An 11850-nucleotide genomic window follows, 5' to 3' on the forward strand; every position below is an offset into this window, starting at 1 on the left:
CGATGGTCGCTACTTCTGCCTGGAACAGTGTTGCATTATGTTCGAAGCTGAGTGTGATTCTCGTCTATCCTCTGCCTTCGTATATACCGGCTCCCACTACTTCTTGGGTCTTTGAGCCATCTGTATACCAGTATTCTGCACCCTGTGACTGGCTGTCTGGGGTTTGCCTCTGCATTAGCCTGTGTCACCAGTAGAACTTCTCTTTGTATGTAAATGTGCAATGGTGGAAGTACGAGTAGGACCTCAAGTGCTGCAGTTAGGGTCTTTCTCATGGTTCCCGCCATGTACAAATTAGATAGAAAAAATGTTTTTTGTATAATTCAATGTTTAAAGTTTCAAAGTTTTTTGAAAAGTATTTTTTCTTTCATGTAATTCAATGTATATAAGAAAGTAGTTGTTTCGAGAGGGTTCTTTGATGACCTCCACGTCTTTGTCAAAAGTTTATTTCACAATTAATTGCTCTTTTACCGTTCTTTGAAAGATTCCCACATTTTTTTTGGATATTTATAAAGATTAAGGAGTACGAAGCCAATACTTCCTTTCCCAAAAATTAAATTTTACTCAAAACATGCCCCTTTCAATGATATCATGTAACGGGTCCCAATAGCAATCATTTGTATATTTTCGAAAATTATTGAAACTTTACTAAATCAAAGACTGACCAAGTACTTCGAAGACAATAATTACTTTAGCAACTCTCAATTTGGCTTTCGATCCAATCGTTCAACCATAGGTGCGGCATCAGGGATTCTGGAGAGCCTGGTCCAAGGTCTTGAACAGGGGCGCCATATGGGTATCACCCTGTGCGACCTGTCCAAGGCTTTTGATTGCGTCTCCCACGATATTCTACTACAAAAACTCAATTATTACGGCATAATAGGGGTAGCCTTGGACTTAATTGAGTCCTACTTAACTAACAGATTTCAAGTGGTGCTATACAATAACTGTGTATCCGGTTTCAGAGATGTCAAACCGGGCGTTCCTCAGGGCTCTGTATTGGGTCCGCTGTTGTTCATTATCTATATAAACGATCTGACCCCTTTCCTATATCCAGTCAAAACTTTCTTTTCGCAGACGATACTACATTAATTTATTCACACAAAAATCACAACTCACTGGTCAGATTGGCTAAGGAAGCGGAAGAGAAAGCGGAGTCTTGGTTTCTCGCGAATAGACTCAAACTAAACAACGACAAACTCCAGCAATTAATAGTAACCACAAATACATCTCTGCAGGAAGACAGAAATGTCAGACTGCTTGGCCTTGTTCTGGATGACAAACTCACCTGGTCAAACCATGTCAGTCAATTAAGCCTAAAATTGTCCAGCTCACTCTTTATAATCCGCCAACTGAGGCCCGTAACAAACTCATACACCCTACGAACCGTCTATTTTTCCCTCTTTCAAACCCATCTTAATTACGGTTTACTACTTTGGGGAAACTCAACAGCGGCACCAAAAATATTCATACTACAAAAAAAGGCTGTAAGAATTCTCTCCAACGCTGATACATGCAGACCACTTTATAAAGCACTGAAAATTATGACCCTTCCATCTCTCTTTATTTTGAGCACACTACTGGAAATACATAAGAACCTGCCGAATTTGACTCTGCAATCCGCTGTCTACGAACACAATACCCGCGGGGCCAATAAAATCAGAGTACCCAGGTATAGACTTGCTAAATCTTCCGAAAACTCACTCAACTACAAACTATATAATGTGCTACCGGATAAGTTAAAAAATGCAACCATGTATACGTTTAAATTCACTATTAAACTCTTCTTGACGGACAACGCTTTCTACTCACTAGAGGAATATGAAACTTGTGTGATAAACGGGGGCTTGATGACATATACTCGCTGAGCAGTCATAAACCCAACCTAAAATAATAGTCTCACATGTATGTATCTATGTTTTATCTTAATATTAACACTTAATTTCAACTAGTTTATTTTTTTTGTAACTTCTGCATTTTATATTTTACATGTTTTTTTTTATGACTTTATGTATTTATCGTAGTCAAGTGACTTACTATTATTATTATTGTTTTAACTTAGTTATAGTAATGTATCTCTAACTGCTTCAAGCATATGTATTGACGTGTCTATAAACTGTATGTTTCTGAAGATTAAAATTTATTATTATTATTATTAAATAAGGACTTCCGAATTTCGACAATTGATAACGGTCTTCTTGCTGAAGCTACACCTGTCAAATTGTTTGTCATTTATTCAGTCTATTTTGCAAATCACCATGGACGGATATAGCACTCAACAAAACTTGCAAATAATGAAATTGTTTTATCAAAACAGGCAAAACCCGTACGTATGTAGGAGAATCCAAGGCAGTCGATTTCGCGTCGATCACAAGAACTTGGCTTTTCTCAGACTACAACTTGGTGAATTTTGCGAAATTTAGTTTTTATGTCATTCGAATTGACTTCGTATACACTTATACCTGTTTTATATGCCATTTCAATAACTTTAATAACAAAAATGAAGCTACTTTTTCTGTTGGTTTATGCAAAATATATTGGAGCTGTATAATTTTGATTTTGATTATCTAACTTATTTATGGGAAAAATGTTCCGAATTGCTCTTGCGTAGACATTTTTGGAAAGTATTGTGTCTATTAATTCAGCTTCAACTCCGTTGTTTACTGCAATTTGCTTAATTATATTGAGTTCTTTGTTGAAATTATCTATTGGGAGAGGAACATTGACTAATGTCATCCTCTCTGAGGACATCCGATGTTTCGTCGTAAGACACTTGCCTAACCAGCTCTTCAGTACCAAATCTGGATATCTGGATGAAATTATGGGAAAAATAATTCATAAAGTTACGACATTATGTCACGAAATGAGTTCAATCTACTCATGTCATTGATGACAGGTATTTACACTTGAACTGGGTTGCTGAATCGATAGAGTTTTAAACTGTTTCGCTATTTCGTTAACTATTTGGTAATCTTATACGTTGAGGAACCTATGGCTGATACTATTAGTCGCACTGACTTGCCTGTCTTGTGGATTTTTGGCAGGCTATATATTTGGGGTTAGATACTTCAAAACTTCTGCTCAAAGCCGGTGTAATCAATTTTGTGCACTTCTAAAGTGTAGTTTTTAGTTCTATAGGGACCATTCTCAATTAAATTATCCATTCTACCGTAATACTTAGATTTGTCCATGATCACAACATTATTGCCTTTGTCTGTTTTCAAATGGAAAACATCTTTCTCCTTCAATCTCTTGATAATGTTGTTTTCTTTTCTTTGGGAATTGTTAGTGATTTGTTTCTTCGAGTTAGTAGCAATTTGTTGCACTTTCAACACAAACCACGACATCTTTCAAGACTTCCCTCGGAAAGGCCAAACCAAATTTCAAACCCTTGTTCAGGAGATCAAGTTCTTCCTTATCAAAGGATTGACTTGGAAGATTTTCAACAATGTTGATATTTTTCTCCGATGTATTATTCGTTTTCCCAACTCCAAAATTTTTGGGTTTTTTATTTAAACGTGACGTTTTTTTGAAAGAGAAGATTCAAAATTCATAGTGCTTCCATATGAACCCAAATACACCAATGGGTTGGTAATAACATTCGAAAAAAGAGTGGCTTTCAAAACTGCACGTACCTACACTTCAACAAGTGTTGGGCAGTCCGAAAGACAAGACGTTGTACAAAAAAAAACAATCTGGGAGTTACGGAATAAGCTATGAGAATTGTGATAAGAAATATGTTGGTCAAACCAAATGGACTACAGTAGCTCAGTACAAGGAACTTTTTCGCATGTTCGGTATCATAGACTGGAGAAATCTAGTATCGCTCAACATGCCAACAACCATAAAATAAGTGAGAAATGTTCAAAATTTTTGAGAATGGTACATGACAACAGGCTTCTGGATGCCTTCGATAGCTTGGAAATTGAAAGGTGCGGAATAAGTTCTATGAATAGCCACAAAGGTCCTATTTCGAACAGCCCTTTGTTTGATCTTATACGTTATGATTCTAAATAAAAAAAGGATGAATATTAGAGATAATCACTGAAATAGAACTGAAATAAAATACATAACAAATTAGAGGTATTAAAAACATAGGAACAATAACAGGTAGTATTTAATGCCACTAGCATATTAAAACACTAACATAGTACTAAAATTCAGTCATTATGATCTCCTGAGGCCGTTCATTCCAATGAGAATGAACTCACTACAGTTTTTTAACTGCGACAGCATATATCAGAGTATATGTTCACCATGCGCAGAATTTTTGTTTGGTCGTTCGAGGCAGATATTACTAAAACTAAATGTTGAGTAAAGTGCTTTATTCAAAAACAAGTATTGACTGATAGGTAACAGTTTACAAGGAAAGTTTCTAGCATGTTTGAAACTAATATATAAAAGTTAGGCCGTAAACATATAATGAAAATTTTTCACAGAGTATATGAGGAAAGCAAAACAATTCTATAGTCGATAACCCATCGAACTACATAAAAGTAATGTTTGTACTCAGTACTCAAAAATGAGTCATCGTTTGCGAAATGCTACAAATAAAGCTACTCAGGCTGAATATCTCTATTCAAATCCTCTACTTCTGAATTGCCGTATGACTCTTTCTTATCACTATCAATTGCATTATCTCCAACATCCTTGTTCTTCTCGTCTGCAGTGTCAGTATCGTCATCCGAGTATTCATAAGCAGCTGTGTAACTGTAACCTTGGAAGAAAACTCCTGGTCCAAATTTATTCGGTTCTGAAGTTGACACCGAGTCTAAGACTTTATCTGAAAGGAAAATGGAAGTTAGTAACAAAATATATTCGATCCTAAGACCACTGACGTTTTTGTTAATATTTTGAACAATATTTGAATAATATATTTCACAGAATATTCGAAGAGAAAACTCTGAATTCAATCTATCGTATACTTTTTCTTGTTTTTCATTAGAACTAATTCAAGAGGAGGTGAATGATGCTTTTTTACGAGTCTGTGGATTTTTGGGTTACTCCCAATTTCAAAATTATTTTACAGAACGTAAACTTTCTGTCAAAAAGCTCTACTACACTCTATATAGGAATTTTAAACTCATAAAACTCATTTTTATCTTCCCGAAACCTAAAATAATATTTTTTGTTACATTCGTCCAACACCAGACAGCAATGTTTCGTTCCACTAGTATGAACAGGTAGAGTCCCTCAGGGCTCCTACCGAGCAACGTCTAAATTGGTAGCAAATTGCCAAAAACGACTCTCCTCAATAGAAAGACTTAACAGATTGTTTCTGGTTTGGATTCCTGGCCATACTGGCCTGGAAGATAATGAAGCTGCTGACTCTCTTGCAAAGAAGGGTGCTGCAAGCGGCTTTAGGTTTTGCCAAGCAAACATTGAACATATGGATGGCAAAAAGATTCATGGACTTCTGGCAGAATCTTCCAGGTTGGCTTACTTCAAGGCGTTTATCCACCCTTCGAAGATTGATACCAAACAGTTGTTGGACTACAGTAGGGATGAACTACGATGTCTAACAGGCCTTCTTACTGGTCATTGTCATTTGAATCTTCAAATTCAGAGACTTGGACTGTCGGAAGACAGTGTATGTCGCCTCTGTTTGAAACATGATAAAACAGCAGAGCGTATACTTTATGCCTGCTCCTCTGGGGACCGAATCAGGTTCTTACAGTTCGGCAGATCCGTACTCTTACCATCTGACCTGAAAGACCACTCACCATACAAACTAATTGGCTTCGTTAAGAAGCTGGGTTTATTTGGGGCGAGTGTGAGGCACAATAAACCCTTGCGGGTTGCGGTGGAGGGTCGAATAGACCCACTCACTTTAGACCTAACCTAACCCTCAGGGGTCTATTCTTGGGCTTACCATATTTCTTCTGTATATTAATGTTCTGATATCGTTGAATATGAAGGGAAAGTTCACGTTATTTGCAGAATACACCAATATAATATGGCATAGCAAAAATACCTCAGATCTCCATAAAATCATATCTTCGGATATCAAGAATGTCAATACTGCAATGCTAATATTTCATCTTCAAATACTGTGAAAACAAATTTAAAATATTATGATGCTGTATTGATAACTCTCTCCAATAACTTTCAATTGAAGTATTAACGCGAGTAGAGTCTCAAAAGCATTAACTGAAAAAAAAATCGGGTTGTTATGCAGTTAGAATAAAATATGGAGAATTAGGTTCTTCTGCACCCAAACCATTTAGTCTCAATCACGATAAGGAATTTCGTTCTGAGGAGTATCTTCTAGAAACCACATGACTTCTGTGTTGCGATGTCTATCCGAAATAAACCAAGTTTATTTGGGACTATATTCACTGCAAATAAAACTTTGACAGTATATGCCACTTTCATATTGGAAACGGCTTGTTTCATGTATAAACAGAGATACATTTCCTTCACTTCTAACTATTCCACTCGTCAGACTTTCAATTCAAGACTATTTTGACACTTTCTGAGTTCTCAGTAATTTACAATCACCTTAAATATGTAATCATTTGCCAAACAATGTTAAATGTAAAAAAAGCCTTACGGAACTCAGAGAAACGATCAAACTTCTACTCTCTGAAGGACTCTATTATAGATTGGACGATTTGCACGATGATAAATTATAATTTTTATTCAAACTGAAGTATGCGATAGTCACGCCCTATTCCTCGAAGCCCCGATACATTCGGGAGGGCGCACCAGCATTATCAACCAACGACCACTCCCCACACCGTGGAGTAAGTTATCATTGGGTCCGACAATCATGTGCCCTGAGCAAACGCAGTGAGCCAAGAATGACAGCCTTCTGCATCTGTCCATCTAAGATTTCTGCCTTAGTGCGGCAGACCGGTATAATTTTAAGATTCGAGAGTAGAAAGGGCATCATTGCACCAAGGACTCCAATAATCAGAACAACCATCTTGACAGAGTGGTCTGGATAGAGTCTGCGGAGTTTGAAGAGAGAATCTCGATATTTTATCCAGTTTTCCTCCTATTTTCGGAAGATATTCGTCTCGCCAGGAGCTGAAAACTCCACGACAACACATTATTATCACAATTATTATTATTATTCAATGAATGTTAGGCGGCATAGCAGTTCAAACGTATCAATTTCAGAACACAGAAAAAATTTAATAATAAAAAAAAAGACAATTGATAACGGCCATATTGTTGAAGCTACATCTGTCAAATTAGTTGTCATTCATTCAGTCTGTTTTGCCGAATCACTATGGACGGATAAATTAATAACACGTGCAAAAAATGAAATTGACTTATCAAAATGGGTGTTCTGTTCAGGCAACGTACCGCGTGCTCCGCCTTTTTTACAGTCGCCATAATCGTCCTAACGAGAGAACTGCATTTGCAATGTGGTGGATAAATTTGAGTTCACTGATTCAGTAAACCGACCAACACTCGTACGTCGATGAAACACAGGATCTGCCAGAAACATTGCCGCTGTCTGTAAGAGTGTGCAGGAGAATCCGAAGCAGTGAATTTCACGTGGCTCACAAGAACTCAGCCGTCGCAGACCACCACAAATTTAGCGTGGTGACTTGAGCCTGCACCCCTACAAAATTCAACTGACTCAAGAACTGGAGGTAAACGAACATAGACAACGACGTGTGTTCGCTGAATGGGTTCATGAGCAGTTGGCAACTGACCCTTATTTTCAAAGAGAAATCATCTTCAGTGATGATGCCCATTTTTGGATGGATGGGTTCGTGAACAAACAAACAGCGTTCCTCAAAGCCAACTATCAAATTTAGCCTGACTTATGCGCCAGAATAATGAAAAATTCGACGTTTCCAATGCGCTCCACCCAGAGAAACTGTGGCGGACATTTGAACGATGTTATATTCCACACATACTTTGTAAATCAAAATAGTAAGAGGAATCTTCCTCTCACTATTCTCTTCTTCCTCCTCTGAATGGTATTCTCTCAGTCTTTCATCATGACTCTTCACAAAAAATTCCAAATTCACTGAATAGTACCAGTGGAGGATTTTTGATGCTTCAATAAAATCGACGATCGGATAGAGAAGTAAATTAAAATACTTAAAGAATCTACGATTATAGGGTAGGTCACGAATTTGTGTCTTTGGTAATTTCCACTTACATTTTCTCTGAATTTATATCAAACTGTATCATATCGTAAGTTAATGTCAATGTCAAACTGATTGATGAGATCCATTTAGCATCTACATTAACACCTTGTGTTGATGTGTTGTCTATTCTGATTTTCTTCTTGGTTTTGATATTCATGTTTACTTTCCTCTTCAACACGTCGGCATTTTTATTCCATGATACTCATTTGTGAGCAAGACTGTAGTTTGTGCATTAACGAGAGTAGAGCCCAACAGCTCTAGCAATGAGATGCTGGCGGGTCAAAACAACGCTATCTGGTGTTGGATTACGAATGCTTCGTTTTGTGCTCTGGTTTCATCTAGTTACCTTACAGTGAAAGCTGCAGTAAAAGAAAGGGGACGAATCTCATTTAGAGGTTGATATGGAAGCTTGGCGTTGCAACTGACCGCCATGAGAGCCTCTTTCAAAGCATTTTGTTTTTTCGAAAATAGCTGGAAACTATGAAACTTTACTCTTTCCACAGTAATGTTACCATTAAGCTAAGCAAATTCAATAATATAAAACACATATATAAACAAATTTTTAAACATATAAGAAATAGAAAACGTTTAGGCATCTCTGAAATTAAAAATTCTCCATGACATTTTTATAAAGTTTGCTATTTCTTTTAAACATTGTGTTGTACTTACTATGGAGATCTAAGCATTTTATTTCTGAAACAATTTCCTTTTTATCCGGAGAAATTTCAGAACGTCTGCTACAAGCGAAAGTATTTTCCGGGCATTTATGGTCGAAGCACTTCTTCAAACCTGAAACAAGAAGAGATTTATCAATAAACTCAAAAATACTCGTGCAAACTGAATGAAGATAGTCGTTGATAGAAGTGGTACATTTATTTCTCGTTTGGAGCTTTGCTCAAGAGATGGAGCTGTTACTAGCTAACAATCTTTCTCTTAGACGAAAAAGATTGCAGAATAATGGAATCGAAATAAAATATCACGAAAAAATTATAAAAGATATAAAATGCATTATTATCGTTGAACACACTAGCATTTTGGAAGTGAATGACGCTAGACTAAGTATTAAAATAATGAAAGTATTAAAAAACATCTTTCCATTCATTTGACTCAGAAATCTAAAGATAATAATCATATATGGATATGCTACAGAGTCATAAAAATTATCTCTGCAATTGGTTTTTGAAATTATGTTCATTTACGTAAAATCCAACTTTTGCCAAACTGATTATTATTCGAAGGTTACTTTATAAAGACAAAATTTAAAATAATATATAACTCAAAGCATTTTATACAGGATCCGTATTCAATAACCTCACATAAATATTTTTTATTTTCCTCAGATCCCAAAAAGGATTGTTTATTTAATCAAACGTTATCCATGCCCATCCCAGCCAAAAATTTTCCATATATCAGGCAGACTTATCTTCATCTTTTAAATCTCACGGAATTATTTTCCAGCAGCTTGACTGCATTAATCTTTTCTGATTTTATATCATTTCTTGAATCATGTGGATTCATTTTCCGATGACATTCCAAGAAGGCTTTCCAAGTTTCTGCTGACACAGTTGTCAGTTGATTTATTAAACTACCAATACCGACATTGCAAGCTAACTTGGGTGTCACACCAATAGGTGGTTCCACTTATATCTCGCTTGCTCGCAGTCATTTTTATCAAATATTGTTCTTGGTTTTTCATATTTTGTCTTCAATCAAGGACCGCCTTCTTGGTATTGACGATGCCCTACAGGCATATTTTGAATTTCATGAAATTATTGTCCAGCAGCTTGAAACTGCTCTTTCAACTATCTAGAAGTGCCTCTGTAAAAAGCTTAAATGAAGAGGGATAGCGCATGATACCGCCTTTGAAATGGTTTTCAAATTTCACTTCAGTAATATTGCAATATTTTTGGACTTGAATACCAAAGAAAATAGCTATTTATGATATGAGTGTTGAAAGTAAGGTTTTATTTTGTGGGTGAAAAAGTTTGCGAAACGAGCGTAGCGAGTTGAGCAATTTCACTAACAAAATAATACTTACTTTTATCACAAATATCATACAAAGTTTTCTGTACAACTGTCCTGCTTTCATAATAAAATAGAAAAATTTGATATTTCTTATAAAACCACATTTTGACATCTCTTGTCAGTTAACTTTTTCATGTTATCGCATTTGCTGTGAAGTGGCCGTGTCAGGTGACGCCTAATCACCTGGTTACCAACAAACAGCATTGTTTACAGCTAACGTTTTATCTAAAGTCACATTAAGAGGTTTTGATGGTGTTTAATGTCTTGCATAATGAAGAACAATAGTGAGGAATTGTGTGATTCTGACGATATTGAAGAGGCTGCAAAAAGAGCTTCAATTGAATTGTTACCAAAAAAAAATCGGCCACAAAATCATGTTAAAATACTTTCAACACTAATGTTAAAATATTTTCAAAACGCTACTTTGTAAACATCATTTGTTAATACTCTTGACAACCAATAAAAATGTCACTTTTAATGACAGTTGAACAGCCTCGAGTCAAATACCTGACCCGATTAACTAGTCTAGCAGTTACCGATGATACTTTTTTGCAATACAGTTAATAGACTAGTGACGGATATTTTACTCGAGAGCTGTTCATTTTTATGAACCAAAAATTCATTTTTTATTGGGTATCCAAGTCCAAGAATGAAAAAGTGCTATATTGTTGAACAGAGAATTGAAAATCTATTTTAACGCGGTGTCACACGCTACCCTTTTCCATTCCAGAGGGGTAGCTATTACCCTATCCCTAGAGGGCTTAAAGCTAGTTGAATAATGTTTTCCAGAAAGTGTATTTTTATATATAAAAATTTACCTGTTTCAGAGTTTTTCATTTGCATTCATAATTACGAAAAAAAATTAATGTATTAGTTACTTGAGGTTCTCGCTGTGTATAAGTGTGTGTGTATATATACTGTATTTGTATTATATACTGTAGAACATTTAATCTGTGTTTTGTCGAAAAGCCTAAATTAAATTATCATTGAGATATAAAGGTGGATACATTATTACTTAAAAACTGAAAGATTTTATAAAAGAATAATACTTTAATTATCGACCAGGGAAAAAAACTTATATGTTCCCAGTATATTGAGGTGATAAAAATATTTATTGAACTCGGAGTCCCAAACTTGAGAAAAAAATTAGAAGGAGAAAATAATACCCCACTATCATTTTTCATATCTCCATACAGGTACGATAACCAAATATGTGAATTGTATAGCCACGTTGATAAACACTGAAATAAACACCTTATCAACGTTCTTCCATTTTTAGCAGCCTATCAATGATTTCCTACCTGATCTAATTGAAGGTCTTCCATGGATTTCCGTGGAGAAAATCGCCACGACAAGAAAAACAGCACAAAATTCGCGCAACATTTTTGCCACCTCCTTTCGAATGTTTTGTTTGCTAGAGTACTAAACAACACAAGCAAGTAAATTAGCCTAGCGTATGAGTAATTTATAAATACGTTCTTGAAAATATCGGTGATAGTCCGGAGCAAAATGTTCTTGGAGGGAATTTGTTATGTTACATCTAGCCATAACCAAACTTATACGGAATCGCTTGGTACGAATATTTTTTATGTTAGTTGAATAATACATATTTCTGTCTTAGCTGGCTTCATGAAGATTTGATTATTTATATGCTTGTAATAAATAAACTCAGAAACTCTTCAACAGTTTTCAAAAATGTCTTTATCTGTAGAAA

The 11850-nt window shown here is 35.7% G+C and overlaps 1 protein-coding gene across 1 annotated transcript; it reads right to left on the reverse strand.

The window, feature by feature from the left end:
* Window positions 1–4307: 4307 nt before the first annotated feature.
* Window positions 4308–11595, reverse strand: LOC111502473 (uncharacterized). The gene is made up of 3 exons (XM_023156564.2): window positions 11438–11595; window positions 8781–8900; window positions 4308–4780 (listed from the first exon to the last, which is right to left on the reverse strand). Exons 1-3 carry the CDS (start codon window positions 11517–11519, stop codon window positions 4554–4556), a joined length of 429 nt encoding a protein of 142 aa, XP_023012332.2. The 5' UTR covers window positions 11520–11595; the 3' UTR covers window positions 4308–4553.
* Window positions 11596–11850: the final 255 nt, after the last annotated feature.

This window comes from Leptinotarsa decemlineata, unplaced genomic scaffold, assembly GCF_025532065.1.
Source record: "Leptinotarsa decemlineata unplaced genomic scaffold, Ldec_3_MD MMD2_tig00026328_RagTag_RagTag, whole genome shotgun sequence".
Lineage (NCBI taxonomy): Eukaryota > Metazoa > Arthropoda > Insecta > Coleoptera > Chrysomelidae > Leptinotarsa > Leptinotarsa decemlineata.

What these genes read in the sequence shown, in the direction of transcription:
- LOC111502473 (XM_023156564.2), bottom strand. Translation starts at nt 11,519, where the DNA reads ATGTTGCGCGAATTTTGTGCTGTTTTTCTTGTCGTGGCGATTTTCTCC. An exon ending in AAGACCTTCAATTAGATCAG is followed by an intron (nt 8,901 to 11,437) that starts GTAGGAAATCAT and finishes TTCTTGTTTCAG; the next exon opens with GTTTGAAGAAGTGCTTCGAC. An exon ending in AAAATGCTTAGATCTCCATA is followed by an intron (nt 4,781 to 8,780) that starts GTAAGTACAACA and finishes TTTTCCTTTCAG; the next exon opens with ATAAAGTCTTAGACTCGGTG.